Source organism: Xyrauchen texanus, chromosome 9 (genome assembly GCF_025860055.1).
Source record: "Xyrauchen texanus isolate HMW12.3.18 chromosome 9, RBS_HiC_50CHRs, whole genome shotgun sequence".
NCBI lineage: Eukaryota > Metazoa > Chordata > Actinopteri > Cypriniformes > Catostomidae > Xyrauchen > Xyrauchen texanus.
In genome coordinates, this window is record NC_068284.1 from 20,873,485 (window position 1) to 20,892,998 (window position 19,514).

At 38.9% G+C, this 19,514-nt stretch overlaps 1 protein-coding gene across 1 annotated transcript; it reads right to left on the minus strand.

Moving 5' to 3' along the window:
• Positions 1-807: 807 nt before the first annotated feature.
• Positions 808-19,016, minus strand: LOC127649208 (MAP kinase-interacting serine/threonine-protein kinase 2-like). Its single transcript, XM_052134209.1, has 14 exons — positions 18,939-19,016; positions 18,510-18,662; positions 17,963-18,038; positions 17,628-17,732; positions 17,149-17,246; positions 11,421-11,500; positions 11,017-11,090; positions 10,827-10,931; positions 10,674-10,729; positions 10,344-10,439; positions 3,685-3,879; positions 3,407-3,571; positions 3,197-3,237; positions 808-3,062 (listed from the first exon to the last, which is right to left on the minus strand). The coding sequence occupies exons 2-14, from the start codon at positions 18,558-18,560 to the stop codon at positions 2,783-2,785; spliced, it is 1,422 nt and encodes a 473-aa protein (XP_051990169.1). The 5' UTR covers positions 18,561-18,662; positions 18,939-19,016; the 3' UTR covers positions 808-2,782.
• Positions 19,017-19,514: the final 498 nt, after the last annotated feature.

Genomic DNA, 19,514 nt, shown 5'->3' on the forward strand with positions numbered 1-19,514 from the left:
AACTTGTGACTCAAGGAGTGTTAGTGAGCATCAAAACTCGCAGAGCTACCCAGGCTCCCCCAACTAAGCCCATTTTTAATAATTATTTTCATTGTGACATCTTAAGAATATTCATGACAATTAAGCACCCCCAAGTCTCATTACTGTAATGTGACAAACAAGGTTAATTAAAATTATCTAAGCTGATATAATTAAAATAATTTATTTGCATCTACAGTTAGATTGTAACTCACTGTATTATAGGATCATCAAACTATGAGCAAACATTCCTCAAATCGCAGTAATGACAATTATGGGGGAAATGTGAATATTTTACTCCCCATAAATATGGATCAATTACTCCCTTAACTGCCCAAGTAAATAATGCAACTGTTATACAGAAATGCATGTTCTCATCACTCACTGATAGGTCCAAAGTATTTACATGTGTAAGCTGAGGATATGTAGTTCAACAGGGAGACACCTGTAAACAAGCAGGAGGCTTGCAACAACCACTTGGATGAGGTCATATAACAATTGGCATGTGGATTACATGTTATATGGGATGCCGTACTTTTTACCAAAGCTGTAACATGGGTATCTTACCCATAGGCATGTGAAAAATTATGTCTGTGTGCGTTTCTATGAAGGATGATTGGAATCATTAAATTGTGAGTGACAAACATACTATTAGCACAACAAACAACTTGAGTAAATGATACAAGTTTAATTATATTTGTTTCTAAGAAAACTTTACAAAAGTTGTCATTTGAAAAGTTTCAGGAACATCCACTTTAGGTTGTTTTTAGCCAAACAATACTGTGGTGTTGCAGTTGAAACATGAATAAATGCAACAACTGAGATCCACGTTCTTCATTTTGCTTGAAACTGGAATAGGTGATTATTAAAGCATCGGTGCAGACAGAGGCAGATCCTCCCTCCCTACCCTCTAGTACACAATTTAATGATAAACAACTTTGTGATGCAATTTTCTATTTAAAATATTAGGCCCTGAGCTAGTTATTTATGAATTAAGAAAATGTAACCACTTTAGTAGAATAAGTTTCAATGTTCTTTATTTTAGCCCCCCTGGGTCAAGTAAAAAATATAAATGGTACAACCACAAGAACATACAAGACAGACACGAAAACTACACACTGGTCCCTAAAGAGTGTAGATCAAGTCTTTTCATGTAGTATATGAGGGGGTTCAGAACATTCTATAAAATTACATTGCAGAAACACAAATAAAAAGGGTCTTTCAAAAAGACAATTAAAAATGGTCCTTTTCCCTAGGTAGTTAAAAAAAAAAAAAAAAGGAATCAACTATATAGGAGTCACAAGAAAGTCTTACTGTAAGACAGATGACTAACAAACATGAATTTATATAAAAAAATTAATTAAAAAAGTCCTGCAGTAATAACAGGCAATTTGGTTTTGTTGCCGGTATATCAGCATATTTGCTTATGACACTGGGTTAATCAGCCCACTCAGAAAACCAAAGTTTTGTCTAGATGTCACAAAAAGAAAGTGTATGGAACAAAAAGTAACAAAATTACATTTTAGGATAAACTAAGATCTTGGTCAATGTATCTGCACTCTCTGAGGACCAAAAATTAAAGGGGACTTCAAAAAAATAAGGGGGGGGGGGGGCAAGATAATACAGCAGCATGGCACATCGGTGTCTGGAGGTTGCCTGTGTATTTGAGCTTCAAGATTTAAAGTCTCATTACATTTGAACTTTTTCTTAGGAGTATGTCCAAAACCAAAAAAAAAAAAAAGAAAAAAGACTAACAGAGCACTTAAGGGTCTTTTCCATGCAATAAATCACCTTTATTCAATCAGTGAATTAAATCATTGACAAGAGCACACTCAAGTTATTTGTGTGTTCATGAAATGTTCAATGACTAACTGAATAAATGGTGAAAATAAGTTGAATATTTGTTTTCCTCAAATTTCCTCTACAAGTTGTGGCAGAGTCCAGAAAATTCACCTATTTCAGTTCCTTAAAACCTCTACATGGTAGGAGTAGAAATGTAATAATTCCTGTTTTCCTGAGAGACTTTGTCCAGAAGTTGTGCTGACCTGCTCAATTCCCTCTTATAAAGACTTAACCCTCCAATTGAATACAAAACTGCAACTCCAATAATGTGACAAGAGTATTTTGTACCCTAATCCGCTTAAATATATATATATATCTGCTTTGGTTCCTTATTCTGAGAGATCCTGGGGTTTCTGCCAAAAACACAGCAAAGACACTGCTGAGATTTTCTTGGCAGAAAACAGGTGTTTTTACAGGAACGCATAATGGAGTTAGGGCAAGATTGGTAAATGAGGTCTGAAAATTCAGGACAAAAATAAACCCCACACAAAATGGCAGATATTTCAGCCCTGCATAACTCTAATAATAAATCGGGTTGCCTCGGTTTAAGTCCCAGCAACAGTTTTAGGTCAATTAGTCAGTCATCAGTAGACATTTGTAGAAGATTGCATAAGTGCTTTTTCCTGATGTTTTGAAAAATATTAAATGGCTTGAGTGGGACCCAGCTTTAGATTATTGAAAGCAGCTCAACGGGGGGGGGGGTTTGCAGCATCTTTTCCAGCCTTTATCCAATCTAAACTACATTTGCATGGGAACTTCAGGTTTTTGTGCTTTAAGTGCTAAAAAAAAAACATTCCTCCCACAGGAGATTATGTATCTACAGATGAAGTGGGAAGAAAGGTTGGAGGTTAATGCACTGTCTAGTTGAAGATTCCAACAGAGGCGGTTGGAGGAAATCTGAGGCCGAAGAACATGGTAAAGTTTAGGCACAATCGCCCACAATAACAAGAGGGGCGAGGAGCTGGTGGAGTTCAGCAGCACACACCGGCCCTGTGTGCAGACTTCCTGCAGCCTTCCTGCGGCAGGCCAGCTTGGACCTGGAGGTAGGAGAGAGCAGCATGGAGCCAGAGCTGCTGGAGAGGAGAAGGGGGAAGGAGAGCTCCTGCTTGAGCTGCTGCTCACTCTCCTCCCTCTCAGTCAGCTGCCGGTTCATGGCTATGGCCTGTCCTGCGAAGAACGTCAGGTCCTGAGCGCGACCACCCCTGGAGACAGTACAAAAGGACATTGAAGGTCAGACAGGCACAAGTATATGAACCAAACACAGCATTTTAGCTTTAAGTTTCCAGTAATCCATAATGCGATTCAATACGTTGAAAATAGTAGGGAGTTTACCTACCTCTGATGTAGAATGGATGCTGATACAGTGTTGGGTGCACACTAAAGAAAAGAGAACAGAAGATAAATCAGTCACTAGTCCATGTTTACATGATTTGTTTTCCCTTCATAATAACATGTTAGAGAAGAAGTGCATTGGAAATGGAAAGTTGCAACCTACAGTATATTTCCATGTCTTTAATGTCCAACAGAGGGGAGGGAATCGACTTACCCCCTTCACCCATGGGTGCCACAGCACTTGGGCTGCACTTAGGCGGTCTTTGGCGTCCCGCACCAACAGCTTGGAGATAAGGTCTTTGGCTGCAGGGGAGATACGTGCCCAGTCCTTCTCAGGAAACTCATACTTCCCTTCCTGAATACTCTCAAACAGCATACTCTGTGGACACAATTTTAATAAGTAATATAAAATATACTGGTTTCAATATTTGCAGTGATGATAGCTTTACCAATTAGCTAAATGCTTATCATCTTGTGCAAGTGTGCATGTACCTGGCAGGCTTGGCAGGGCTCTCCCCAATCCCAACCACAGTCTGTTCCACAGTGACCCACAAAGGGCGGGTATCCACTCAGCATGATGTAAAGGATAACGCCAAGGCTCCACAAGTCACAGCGCTTGTCATAAATGCTAGCTTCTTCATTAAAGGCCTCCACCACCTCAGGGGCCATGTATTCAGCGGAACCACACTGTTAAAAAAAAAAAAAAAAAGACATACGGTAAAACACTTTTCTGTCAGAGTTGTTATCCGAATGAAGAAACATTTCCTTTTGAGTAAACGGCATATGGTCTGGTCCACATTGCATCTTTCTGGAAAAGAACCGCCCACTTAGAGATTGTCCAACTGACACAGATCAGAATTTCTGTACATCTAAAATGTAATAAGTGCAGACTTTTTCTGTAGACTGACATAATTCAGACAGAATTTACAGCCTAGCTAGTGGATATCCACTCAACTTGCAAAGTGCCACAATTGACTAAAGATTTGATTACATAAACCTGGAAAATTTACTAGTTCTTCCTCTTGTATCAATTCGCTACCTTGTAAAAATGAATTTAGGAGCTTTTCCACTAGGGATGTAATGGTTTTAAGGTTTCACAATATACCTTGTGTTGAACTATTCTCGTTGACGGCATTGCATATATATATATAGTTTTTTTCCAGAACTTTTCTAAAATCCAAATCAGTTTAATTATGACAGAATCAGCAACATTTACACAGCATCATAAACTTGGAGAGATAAAATAAGTCTTTAATTTGCGCTCTCATGTTACATTCGACTGTCACTCAATTTTAAAGGTGACATGCAGGTGTCACGAGCACATAAGTGCAGCACGAGGGCATCATACAGACATGTCAGAGTCAGAACCTTTATTTAAGCCAAAGCAGTTTAAGTCTGCGGTTTGGGATTACCTTGGGTATGTTAAAGACCCACGAGGCACCATCAGTATTGATGTTTACCCAGTAAGGATGGGCATATCGATCCTAAAGTATCAATACTTCTGATACTGATGTTATATAAAAAAATATCAGTCCTCATACAAACATATCGATTACATTTTTTTTTTTAAACTAGGAATATTATTAGTTTACCATGAACAATAATTATAAGCTTCAAAGTGAAATAAAAAGGATTAGGCTATATTAGTAAATATTTGTGCAGGATGGGATCTACTTCTGCTCATCTTAACATGCATGCTGACAAGCACTTGCGCCATCACAATGCTTGTTCAAACAAGAGGAATCAGTGCCTTAGAGGAAATTATAGAAAATCAGATAAACAGCTTCTGGAGTAAATTCACACTAAAATAACAAATCTAACGGTGACATTTATTATTTCTTATAATTGTGTGTAATTGTTCTTCAGTAATAAAAAAATAAAATAAATCATCAATAGTTGACCATGGTTTTACAAAAGTAATATTGTAGTAACCATGGTTAATTGTATGGCAATTATGTTTTAACTAAATACCATGGTTAAACTTCAGTTACTGTAGTGAAACCATGGTTAATTTTTGTAAGGGTAAACAAAACAGAATTCTAATAATTTTTTGTTTAGGCTCACAAACATAATTATAATCTTGAATTATGACTAAAAATTATATTTTGAATTACCAATTTTATCCCAAGAAATTGCAAAAAAAAGAAATATATAAATGTAATAAAAAGTATCAGTATCGACGATATTGGATTTTAAATTATTGATATTGGATTGAAAAGAAAATAAAAATTTTTGGTATTGCCCAGTCTGTAAAGTCTGTCGCAAAAAACTATTGGCTCATGCAGGAAACACTTTGAACCTTAAGCACCATCCCACGGAATTTGCGGAGATAGGATAATAAATTATAGCCCCGTTTCATAAAAACATCAGATTTAATGTAATTTTACAGGTGTAATTACTAGGTAGGCTAAAGTTATGTTTATGCTTGGTCACATTCACAAAATCAGCAAACTGATTTAAGCATTACGATGTGCCAGCCCAACGGTTTGTTAAAGTGCAGCGCAACAGTAGGCCGCCGCCGCTGCAGCCGCCACCACCACCACCACCACCACCACCACGTTTTATTTGTAAAAGATACTGTAGTACTAAATAGGGTTTACAAAGTGCATGGCTTTTGGTATACAGGAAATTGACAGTGGCAGAAAATAGACTGTATTGGACAAAATGCCAATAAATGAACTGCAAATGAATATATTTTCAGTGGGTTTAGTTTAAAATTAAGCTAAATCATAAATGCAACAAATTACTGAATGCATACAAACGCATATCAAGTTTTAACCTGGAGAATAATAATAATAATAAATTACTACAATTAAATTTAATAAAACACCAAAATAGCCCTGTGATGGACTGGCGACCTGTCCAGGGTGTCCCCCGCCTTTCGCCCAATGTTAGCTGGGATAGGCTCCAGCCCCCCGCGACCCTGTACACAGGATAAGAGGTTGACGATGGATGGATGGATGGAAAACACCAAAATATTTTTGGTAAAATCATCTGACTATTGTACATGTTGCAAACATTATTATTGTTTTACCGGTTTGTGTTTGTTTTTGTTTTTTCTCGTTTATTTGTTTTACTTTGTCAGGTTAAGAGAGTGTGCTGATGTTCAAGACTTAAAGTTAAAAAAGGATTAAAGTTGAAGATATTGTAACTTTAATATTTGGTTATGAAATGTCTGAAACACTCATTTTTGTGGCGGTTATCATACAGAGAAAATGTCATACCGTTACACCCCTATTTTCCACCATTGGGCTGAACGATTCTCATTGCAGAACAGTGCTGTCCTGTACTGATCCAGGGTCATTGGCACAGTTTTGGTTTCTTTAACTAGTGTACTGCTATGAAATCAGGATTAGAATAGACTGACCAATCGAGTCGCCACGCTACTACAGGCGGGCCACCAGTACAGTTCTCTGTACGAAGTATGGTTTGCTTACTGTGCTATGGATTCGGTAAAATCGCACTGTACCGAACCGTGCTCAAGTAGAAATGCTCCTGAAACTATTACTCACTGTGCTCAGAACCATTCAGCACAATGGTGAAACAGCCCTTTCGTTTCCAGGCACACAGAGAGAAAGTAACTTCCAGTTTTCTTCGCAATAATTGTAAGATGGTCAGTCTGTGGGACTGTTGTCGGAGGTTGAGAATACATATGACTGATGGACCCACAAGGTAAAGTACACCCAGGCTCAAATCTCCCATGTGGTTTTCAAATGCCACAAGGAGACTAGTGGTGGACTGAGAGAGAAACAATTCAGCCCCAAGTTCTGGTTTCACTTTATGTATTCTGCACATATTCACAATTCCAAGAGGAGGATGGTTCAAGCAACCAAAACTGCAACATTTATCAGAACTGCAGTGCACCAACCTCCACTCCTTTTGCCTGGCCTCTTTTGCCTATTGCCTTTGTTTTCATAGGCATTATCATGTTCATTGTTCCCAGTTAAGCTGGGGTGGCCTGATCCGATTCAGACCTGGACATGTCAGCAGACAACTGTTCCAGCAGGGCCCACAGGCTACACTGAGTCATGTGGAAACTAGGCCAAAAGGTTGCTGCTTAGGAAAAAGGATTTAAGCCGCTCTGAACTGGCTGGGGATAAACAAGGCCCAACCCTGCCCGGGTGTTATACCCAACGCATTAATATGAACATCTATCACGAATGATGCATTAATACTTCAATGTAATGGGGGGGTTGCCCTCTGGGAGCAAACTTAGGAGGTTAGCATTTTAGCAGGGCAATGGCCACAAGCGGACACATTTATTTGTAATGCTAGTGCAACTTAGCAGCAGTCTGGTTGTTAATTACATGTTACACAACTACTGTATGAGTCATGATGCATTTTCAAAGGGAGGAGACTGGATACATTGTGCAGATGTTCTGTGCACTCCAAGGGGAGGAAACTGTGTGCGCGTCCTCAAATAACATCCCAAAACTCAGCCTGGACTGCCATTCCTCTGACCCTGACAGAGCTGCAGCCAAGAAGGTAACCTCGCAAGAAAAACTAAGTGATCCTCTAAACCATCAGAGTTTGGCATATGTGTCAGGGGCATCCTTTTCAAGGATAATAAAAGTTTTTTAATAAACGGCCAAAAGATGTGTGCCATGGTAAAACGTGATATGTAGCACTACTGTAAGAGGTTTGGCCAGTAGCTCTACTGATGCAATGCTTTTGTAAACCGAGGAGAGACCCATCTGCTAACCCATGAAAGATAACAGAAGATCCTTTAGCCCTCTGTAAAATAGACACAAGTCTCCCGTGTCAGAATGCTACAGAAACTGGATTGTACTGTGACAAACCCAGAGAGCAGCAATGATCCCCAATTGTCTTAGTCAAACTGGCTGTTTTCAGCATGACTGGGCTATTACATAACACCCCTCCATGCTGGAGGAGCCTTAGGAGCATCACACAAAGCGGTCCCTGTCACTTATCGTGACCAGCCCCAAGCAAACCCTCCAGACAACAGACAACATATACAGACAACATGTAGGCTACAGGTTTAGCATTTGAAAAGAATATGCCCTTTACAAAAGAAAGTTTTAAAATGTACACAAATAGACCACATAACATTTTTCATAATTTAGAACAGGGTAAACTTCGATTTCAGTGACTTCAGCCACTTTAAATTAGCAATGGTGTGGCGCAAGTTTCTCTTAAAGGAATGGTTCACCCAAAAATTAAAATTCTCTCATTATTTACTTACCCTGATGCCATCTCAGATGTCTTCAGCAGAACACAAATGTGTTAAAAATTAAGATAGATTCAGTTCCTTCCAAATGAAAGTACATGGGTGCCAGCACTTTGACGGTCCAAAAGTCATTCAAGTAATCTTCTGAAGCAAAATAGGTTTATGTAAGACACAAGTCCATAATAAAAGGTTTTTAACTTTAAAATCGGTGCTTCCATCCAAGGATATAATGCAGTTTGAAATAGCCGAACTCACGTGACATTCGTTCTTCTATTTTAAATAAGCGTCGCTTCCGAATTCTTGAGTGAACTAGCTGACATGCTTGAGTCAAGCTTTGCATCAGCTGAAAAGTGAATGTTTTAATTATCGATTTATATTTTACACAAACGTATTGTTTTGCTTCAGAAGACATTCACTGATTGACTGAAGTCATGTGGATTACTTTATTGTTGCTCAAATATCATATCAAACTTTGACCATGACAGAGTTCTACCTTCTAAAAATCTTAATTTGTGCTCCGCTCTGCTAAAAGTCATACACATCTGCGATGGCATCAGAGTAAAAAAAATAATTTGAATTTTTGGGTGAACCATTCCTTTAACATTTACTTCCTTAACTACTGTAACAGACAATATGCAGTTATAGCAATAGATGACTTTAGCTCTGGCAAAGCAGGGACTTTCCTTAGTTTACCATTCCTGTAAGCAAAACCATAGCCATTGAAGAAATGCATGAAATTAAATAGGGGAAATCTACCACAGGTTATTTAACCAAGTATGCCACTGAGGGAAAAATTCAACATTTCAACTGAGTTGTGGGATACAAAGGCACATTTCCAAGCAGAATTCTCTCACCAAGAGCTGTCATGAGTCTGTCTCCAATGAAATGCAGTGACCTAATCTTTTCAATTACCATTTCGATTTGATCATAGATTCTGGCCCATCTGGCCAATAAATATTTTGCTGCAGTTTGATGTAAAAGACTGTAGCAATTACAAAGAAATAATATACATAAAACCACAACCTCTAGTAACCCTTTATGAGTGCTTCAACAGCATCTGAAACCCAGGGTGTAGCTAGAAGAGCAAGACAAAATGGAGGCAAGGTTGAAAAGATCCACATGAGGAAATTTGTTTATGTTCTTAGTGCTAGAAAGAAGTCATATTAAAAGAACTTTGCCTGTTCCCTTCAAAAGTACTGAAACTGCAAAGCTTAAACACTCCCCTTTCAACCCACTGTACAGTTTGTTCGGATCATCAGGAGATCAGTTTGAATTTTATTTGGTGTTGCTGTAACGCAAATCACATTTATCACTATTGATCTTGTTTTGCTCTGAATTCCAGTACAACAGTTCAGCGAAGTGGTAATAAAAACTCCACTAAAACAAGGCACTCCTGTTTTAATAGGGTGACGTTTATGTAAGACCAAGCGCTGTAGGTGACAAAAACAGGTCACATTCCCTTGGTGTACATTAAAGATAATTTAGATACTCTTTGGACGTCCAGGAAATAAATAGCTGGATGCATGAGCGTTCCCAATTTCTCAAATACTAAACCTAAACTTGGTTTCTTCATGTTTAAGTCAACATCAAATAACTATTGAATCCATTTACTTTCTTAATGCATGCTCCTTGTCTTAATGTTTACTGTATGATCCATTGGTGCATGGTATTTCAAATAAAAATGAAAGCTTGTGAAGACAAATGTTTTATTAAATTTTAATTAACTGCTCTAACTCTGAAATGACTTCTATGGACACATTCGAATCCTCTAATTTTTAAACCCCTCCCCTCCAACTAGGAGTCCATTAGACACAATCAATACATTTCTTACAGATAAAAATGAAGTCCTGCAAACTGTCAGATTACGCAATTAATGATGTGAACAGTGTTTCACAATCGAGTTCAATAAAAAGGGAGCATTAATATCCAGACCATCGACAATATCTTGCTGGGTCAAACTAACCGGAGTCAAGAGATCAGGTGTGGAAATGGGAGAGCTGTCGCTGTTCAACTTGATCCCACTACCCAGGTCAAAATCACAGATCTTCACTGGAGAAATCTATAGAAAAAAAACAAACAACCCTAAACGTCATTGTGAAAGATGACATGCAGGCACTGAGTAACCCTAGACAGATAACGGAGCAAATTCATGTTTGTTGAACAGGAAAAAAAAGAAAAAAAAAAAAAAAGAAAACTGTACCCAATAGATTTGTCAAAAATCTGGTCAAAAATGCAGTGCAAATATGTTCTCCTCAGTTGTCTCATGTCTCCTCAAGTGCAGAGAGAGACTCACCCTGTCACTGTGTTCACAGAGGATGTTCTCTGGCTTAAGGTCTCGATGTGCCATCCCTGTAACAAGTAGGAGAGATTATATTACACCGTCTGTGTTAGTCATTTAAAGAGTGCATGAAGACATTGGTTTGCAATCAACATAGAAGGTCCCAACCTTTGTTGTGTAGGAAGTCCAGAGCACTGGCAATGTCCTGCACCACTATGCTGGCCTCCTGCTCATTAAAGTGTTGCCTTCGGTGTATGTGAGTCAAGATAGAACCTGGAAAAAAAATTCATAGATGCATAAATATTAAGTAACTTTTGTAGATTTGCAAATACTTAAAACAAAAGTAGTGTCACATTACCGCCTCTCAGTTTCTCAAAGACCAAATAAAATTTGTCCTCTTCCTCAAAGTATTCCACCAGTTCCAAAATGTTTCTGTAGTGACAAAATGTCTTACAATTAGGTAACAATCTTAAAAGATGATCAAGGCACCCTTTGGGGTTCCTCACATTGCAACACAGGTGGAACCCTCTGAAGAGCCTCCAGGCAGTCTTTTCAGTTGAGAAACTTATTCCGTTCCTGCAAGAAATCTAGGCTTCTTTCAGGATACCCACCTGATACCCAAAGATATTATCCAGAGGTTCCCACCAGTGTGGCAACTAAGGAGCCCTCAAGTATCTTAAATTTTTTTTTACAGTAAACATTATCTTAATGCATTTGATTGCATCATGATGTAGTGTAGTGTCTTGCATCTGACCACTGTACCTGTGGCCCTGGCACTGGTAGAGCATTTCCACCTCCCTGAAGACACGGCTCCGACTGTGCCCTGGCCTCTTCTCAATGATCTGTGTATAATTGAAATATTGTTTTAATGACCTAGAATACAAACCAAAGGAAGGACATAGTGCTCCAATTTCAAGGACAGAACACATGTTTGTTTTGACCTGCCATTTTGATAACTAGAGACAGATCTTTAAGCACACATTTGGTTTTGAAAACCTGAGTGGCAAATCTCAATGTCCACGTCACCACAGTATTCAGCTCAAGTCAACAGATCTGTGTGTCCCTAATGGTGGCGTCTTTGTGGATCTCCCACTCACAATGCGTCTGTGAGATTGGTGCACACGTGATACACCACTAGTCACCAAAATAAAAGAACAGCTTAGACCACTAATTCATCAGGTTACCACATGGCCACAAGGTTTTTGAAAGCCAGAGGACAAGACACATGACAACCAGGTTTCACCTCATACACACAAGATACAGAGCACCCAGATCACATGTGCGGTTTGTCAAAATAGCAGTCTTTCCCACCCACTAAAGGTTGATCATTAATTAGGGATGCAACGATGCAAAATGTGTGTTCCGATACGATATCTGAATATTTAGAACAACATCTGCTGATAGTTTGGTGGTTCTGCTTTATGCTACCTTGTTTCAGATGTGTCTCAGGGTAACTGGTCCCAGTTGTAAACACACTAAATCAAAAGCACATTAACATTCTTAACTCACTTTAACTGAATTCTGAATGAAGCTTGTCCCTTTTTAGTTGAAGCAGCCGCTGCTTTCGCTTTAACAAACACTTCATATGTTGTGTCAAGTTTCAAGGCGAGTAATCAAATTAGTTGTGTTAAAAATTAACGGTAGTTCAACCTTGTGAAATTCTAGCAGTGCAAAGCTTACAAATTTCAACTCTGCTGTCATTGTTACCCAATTCAAATTAATTCCATACGAGTATGTACGGTTTTAGATGAACGCATTTCTCGGTGTCCAAACAGCAAGTTCTTTAGGTATGCATGCATGCAAGTAGTTTTAATAAATTCCTGTGAGGAGGATGGCGTGGCCAGGCCGTGAGGAGCCGGAGCTGTGTGCGTGTCGACATTAGGGGTGTAACGGTTCGCTGTAAAAAAATAAAATAAATAAAAAAAATAAAAAAAAACCATACGCCACCCTTGATTAGGGAAAAACTGGCACCATGGTTCACCTCAAGTTTATTGACGCATCTGGAACACAAGATTTTGTGAAGAAAATAAAGTGTCAAATAGACACGCACGTTTACAACCTCCACTAATGCACCTGAACGAATATGCTCTGACAGTGTTTCACGCGAGTCACCTTGATGACATCACTGTACTGCAAGGGTTGTGTGTAGTTGAAAATAGCAAGTGGAGAAAAAGAGTCCCTGATAGAGTATTCTCACTTTGGATTTGGCAGTAATGTATATTTCTTCTATACATTGTAAATACAAAGCCGTACCGAAAACGTGACCCTAAAACCGTGATACAAACTGAACAGTTATAAATTTGAACTATTACACCCCTTGTCGACGTGTGTTTTGGTTATGCTGAAAAGCGGTTTTAAGTTTGTGTTATTAAAGTCTTGTTAATGGTCACTTCGGTTCCCGCTTCTTCCTCAGTAGGGAAAGCAGAGGCCTGCCACAATTCCCAACATCCTTCAGGCAATGTGGGCATTGTCCCATGACACAAATACACTCACCTAAAGGATTATTAGGAACACCTGTTCAATTTCTCATTAATGCAATTATCTAATCAACCAATCACATGGCAGTTGCTTCAATGCAAAATTGGACAGTTGAAGACTGGAAAAATGTTGCCTGGTCTGATGAGTCTCGATTTCTGTTGAGACATTCAGATGGTAGAGTCAGAATTTGGCGTAAACAGAAAGAGAACATGGATCCATCATGCCTTGTTACCACGGTGCAGGCTGCTGGTGGTGGTGTAATGGTGTGGGGGATGTTTTCTTGGCACACTTTAGGCCCCTTAGTGCCAATTGGGCATCGTTTAAATGCCACGGCCTACCTGAGCATTGTTTCTGACCATGTCCATCCCTTTATGGCCACCATGTACCCATCCTCTGATGGCTACTTCCAGCAGGATAATGCACCATGTCACAAAGCTCGAATCATTTCAAATTGGTTTCTTGAACATGAAAATGAGTTCACTGTACTAAAATGGTCCCCACAGTCACCAGATCTCAACCCAATAGAGCATCTTTGGGATGTGGTGGAACGGGAGCTTCGTGCCCTGGATGTGCATCCCACAACTGGAAAGATAATCTACTCTGGTTTTGTTAAACAAGCTCCATTGTGTTTTCTTGGTATAGGCCTATATAGCATTTACAGTTGCAGTTCTCTACAGTTTTTTTTTTGAATCCAGCTTTTGAACATTATGTCTCCTCTTGAGATCATAAAGTGTCGAGTCAACCTGAACTTCATAATCTCGCTGTAAACGGTAAGTCATTAAGGTATTTCTTGCTTACCATTTTATGAATACTGAAGTTTTGGACATACTACTCCATTGGCATAATACATAGTAGGGAAGTATGGATATCCTGACTTAGCGAAAGTCTTCCATACATAGCAAGGGTTTTAGGCTAATTGTCTGAAGTGTTGTTCTGCCCACTTTTGATTGACAGGAAACAAGTGCCCCTGAGAATTGGCTGTTTTTAAACAATCTGCAGATGTCCGATAGTACAGATAATTGCTTTTATTGGTGTACATGGGTGCATATATATTATCAATAAATGCTCTTTAAAAGATCAGACAATGCCACAGTTTCTGGTTTAGTTAACTGGGTGCGATCAGCAGAATCCACAATTCTACATGTGTGGGTATGCACTGTTTAACTAGGACAATACAAAGGATCTAACAAAACTTCTCTATGAATCTTATTTTGCTAATAGGCAAGTGTTTGCCCCTCTAAATTGACTACATGTTCTGGTTTAACCCTGCCATCAGTCCCTAGCCACAAACCAAAACCATTTATCTTTGAATTACGAGCATCATTCCATGTAATCAATGGAGTGAACATTCACTTTAATCTGTAGATTGCCATTTATGCCACATTTATACAAATGTTAAGCACTGACAATACATTTCAACCAAAGTATGCAATTAACTACAAAATTAAACAATGGTGAAAAAACTAAAACATTCTACAACTCTTTAAAATTAACAATATTCCATGACGTCAGCAATGTGGATAATCTGCTGTTTTAAATTGTATGCTCTCTTTGTAAAGTTGCACATTTGCTTTGTAATGCAACAAACATCCTGAACATGCTTCATTAGTGTCCCACAGTTTCCTTTTTATATCAAAGTGGAAAATGGGTATAAACACTTTTCCCTTTATTGGAGGTCAAACAGATGCAAAATGAGAGATCATGCTGCTTTTTCACAGATTATATGCCATGCTACAAAATGTCAACAACTGAAAAGAGGAAGTTTCTCTGCTGAGCAGGCACTGTGCTCATTTATTTTTGTTGCACAGCTCCCGGAGCACCAAAGCTGGAGAGCTGAGGCTATTGTTCCAGAGAAAAGAACACATACAGAATACATAATACAAAACCGCTCAAACAGCCATGAATCAAAGCTAGTGACAGGTATTTTATAATGAAAGCTGAAGCTTTGACACCAAGCCATCTGTCCCAACACAAACCTCCATCTTAAATGTTATGTAACACTACATCCAGGGCTACGGAAGTATATTAATGACAAATATATTTGAAACAAAAGCACATGGATTTGCACTAATTGAAAAAGAAACACATTTCATTAACAGTGCTTGCTAGAATTTAAAGAGGCGAATTTGCAAAAACTAAACATAAATGGACCGAATATTACCTGTCAAATAATAAAGATGAAGGGGAAAAAACAGATTATTTTAGAAGGTGAATATTTTTGAATTCCTAATGATAAAATTTGATCAGAAATGTTCACAATTGAAATATACAGTATCTAACAAAAGTGAGTACACCACTCACATTTTTGTAAATATTTGATTATATCTTTTCATGTGACAACACTGTTACACAAGCTGTAGACTCACTACTTTACATTGCAGCAAAGTGTAATTTCTTCAGTGTAAATTTGCTGTCCCCTCAAAATAACTCAACACACAGCCATTAATGTCTAAACCGCTGGCAACAAATGGGAGTACACCCCTAAGTGAAAATGTCCAAATTGGGCCCAAAGTGTCAATATTTTTTGTGGCCACCATTATTTTCCAGCACTGCTTTAACCCTCTTTGGCATGGAGTTCACCAGAGCTTCACAGGTTGCCAGTAGAGTCCTCTTCCACTCCTCCATGACGACATCACGGAGCTGAAGGCTGTTAGAGACCTTGTGCTCCTCCACCTTCCATTTGAGGATGCCCCACAGATGCTCAATAGGGTTTAGGTCTGGAGACATGCTTGGCCAGTCCATCACTTTCACCTCAGCTTCTTTAGCAAGGCAGTGGTTGTCTTGGAGGTGTGTTTGGGGTCGTTATCATGCTGGAATACTGCCCTGCGGCCCAGTCTCCAAAGGGTGGGAATCATACTCTGCTACAGTATGTCACAGTACATGTTAGCATTCATGGTTCCCTCAATGAAATGTAACTCCCCAGTGCCGGCAGCACTCATGCAGCCCCAGACCATGACACTCCCACCACCATGCTTGACTGCAGGCAAGACACACTTGTCTTTGTACTCCTCACCTGGTTTCCACCACACACGCTTGACACCATCTGAACCAAATAAGTTTCTTGGTCTCATCAGACCACAAGACATGGTTCCAGTAATCCATGTCCTTAAGTCTCCTTGTCTTCAGTAAACTATTTGCGGGCTTTCTTGTGCATCATCTTTAGAAGAGGCTTCCTTCTGGGACGACAGCGATGCAGACCAATTTGACGCAGTGTGCGGCATATGGTCTGAGCACTGACAGGGTGACCCCACCCCACCCCTTCAACCTCTGCAGCAATGCTGGCAGCACTCATACGTCTAGGCCATCTTTATGTAGAGCAAAAAGTTTTTTTTCAGATCCTCAGAGAGTTCTTTGCCACGAGGTGCCATGTTGAACTTCCAGTAACCAGTATGAGGGAGTGTGAGAGCGATGACACCAAATTTAACACACCTGCTCTCCATTCACACCTGAGACCTTGTAACACTAATGAGTCACATGACACCGGGGAGGGAAAATGGCTAATTGGGCCCAATTTGGACATTTTCACTTAGGGGTGTACTCACTTTTGTTGCCAGAGGTTTAGACATTAATGGCTATGTGTTAAGTTATTTTGAGGGGACAGCAAATTTACACTGTTATACAAGCTGTAAACTCACTACTTTACATTGTAGCAAAGTGTCATTTCTTCAGTGTTGTCACATGAAAAGATATAATCAAATATTTACAAAAATGTGAGGAGTGTACTCACTTTTGTGAGATACTGTATATTGCACAACCATATGAAACTGCATCCCCCCAAAAAATGTCTTAACTGAACAAAGGTTTAAAAGGGAACATTAACAATCTTGGCTTCAGAGGCAACTTTTAGAAGCAGCATTCACTCACTAAGCGGGCATTTTGTTATCTTAACAGGAGTCTAACAAGCACATAGATAACACCTTGATTTCTTCATAGCTCCGTGAACTCGGAGATTAGTTTGTTTTGCAGCATGCGCTGGTTCAACATGTATACTAGAGAGGGAGCTGATACTTGCCTTAACTGCATATTCTTTATTGGTGATCAGATTGATGCAGGTCTGTACAACAGCATAAGCCCCTTCTCCAAGAACATCATCTTGAAGTTTATAAACATCTGTTTATAGAAAGAAAGTTAACCCTTTTAAGTAATTCTTTGAATATTTCTGAGAGTCTTTTTAGTTTAATTAAAATAGAGAAATCCTCAATCCTACACAGCAGTAAATCCCACCCTAAACTTACACCATTGGTTGAGATATATATATATATATATATATATATATATATATATATATATATATATATATATATATATATATATATATATATATATATGTGTCTGCATAATAATAAGCAAGGAATGGAGAAAGTATTTTAACAAAGAAAAAAAACAAAAACACAATTCCAAGATCACACGATGACAAAAAACTTACTGAATGCACCTTTAAGGATAAAGGCTCTTTGGGATTTTAATGCAAGACAAACAAATAGGACTTGCCTTCAAAGCGTCCAGAGAAACTGTCTGTGGCTCTGCATCTTTTCTTCTTCTTCTTGTTTCTCTTCTTGGCATCAGGGATGTCAATGGGCTGGCTGGATGGCTTGTCTGACAAAAGAGAAAAACAGATTTAAAAAAACAAAACACTTGGTCATGGATTGTGCCAAATGTGTCAGATGAACAATATGTGATTAATCTATTGCTTTAATCTGTTATGAACTTTGCCTATCAGAGATAGCTGATATCGTCTTCAAAAGAGGTTGCATCTATGAAGACCTTTAAACTTATATCAACAGTCAATATACTCTATATGAAACAGATGGCAAAAAGAGCCATACCATGTCTTGAGGAGCAGTCCAACTTCAAGGACAACTCAAGATGGGAATCTGATTCCGTGTTGTAAGGGTTTTGACCCTGAATGATGGACCAGAACACACGCACACATGCACACACAATTAATGAACAATAATTTTTTTATTAATAATAACAAATGCTGTGAAAAATATATATATTGTTCATTATAAATTCATGATACCTAATGCATTAACTAATGATAAGAAACAAAAATGTATCACTTCAAAATAAAATCTTGTTGCACTTCAATCTGTTTTGAATATGATTCTGATGCTAGTGAAACTTTGTAATATGGCACTTTTCGTACCACTGTCTCCTTAAGATGATTCACTTATGTTTTCCTCTTCGTTAAGTCACTTTGGATAAAAGTGTCTTCCAAATGAATAAATGTAAAGCTTTACCAAAATGTCTATGCCTACTCCAGTTTCTGCTATGACTGAGGGAGCCCTGATACTGGTAATTTCAGAATAAACAGTTGCCACAAAATGTAACACAAGATGTTCATGTTCATAAGGCAGTTCAAGGACCAACCTTGAAGGAGCGATGAAATCCGGTGACTTCTGATGTCTTGTTTTGCACCATGTTTTCAAATAATGAAGTTTGCCTTGGTGCCTAAATTACAGTGCAGTGGCTCATTTGAGTCAAATACTGATCACTTCAAAGTGGTCGTGCAACAGATGACTCCTGCACACACAAAGAAACATAAACAGCATCAGTATGGCCCACATGCACTTCCAGTAAGACAGATAGTCTGGGTTGTTATATCCCACAACAGAACACACAAGGATAAACATAGGATTGTATATATTTTTTTTAACCATCAAGCTGGCCAAGTACTCTACGTCTGAACTGCATGCATGAACGTAAGAAGAGGGTTAGAGTTGGTCTTGTCAAAAAGTCCGCCGTAATGATTCAGACATTTCATTTAAGTCAGAGAAATAAGATTTTTTTTTATCTTACCCAGTTACTAGCCGTGAGGCGCCCGCGTTCACGCCGTTGCTCCAACCCACAGTTTAAAAGATTTCTACTACGCGTTTGTCCATTGAGAGCTAATCTGGAGAACTCAACGAATATATAACATATTATTCCACACTCCGCCCACTCTATACTGAGTATCCAATAAAAGCCGCTGCTTTGAGCATCGTCATTAAAATATCAGAATACTATTGGATAGTTCGATGCAAGGGGCGGGGCATGCTGTTTCTAACGTCATGGATTCAGAAATAAATCGGGACAGGCGCTGTACAAATTCAATTTAGTGTTTACAGCTACATTTGCTGGACATAGGAGCCATTGAGACATTGACATTGTTTTGAATAAATTGTTTATTATAAATTGAAGATGCACCTGTATACATTTAATGTCAGGAAATATCTTAGAATTTTTGAAAAATCCTTTGTAAATCCATCCATCCATCCATCTTCAACCGCTTATCCGAAGTCGGGTCGCGGGGCAGCTGCTCCAGCAGGGGGCCCCAAACTTCCCTATTCCGAGCCACATTAACCAGCTCTGACTGGGGGACCCCGAGGCGTTCCC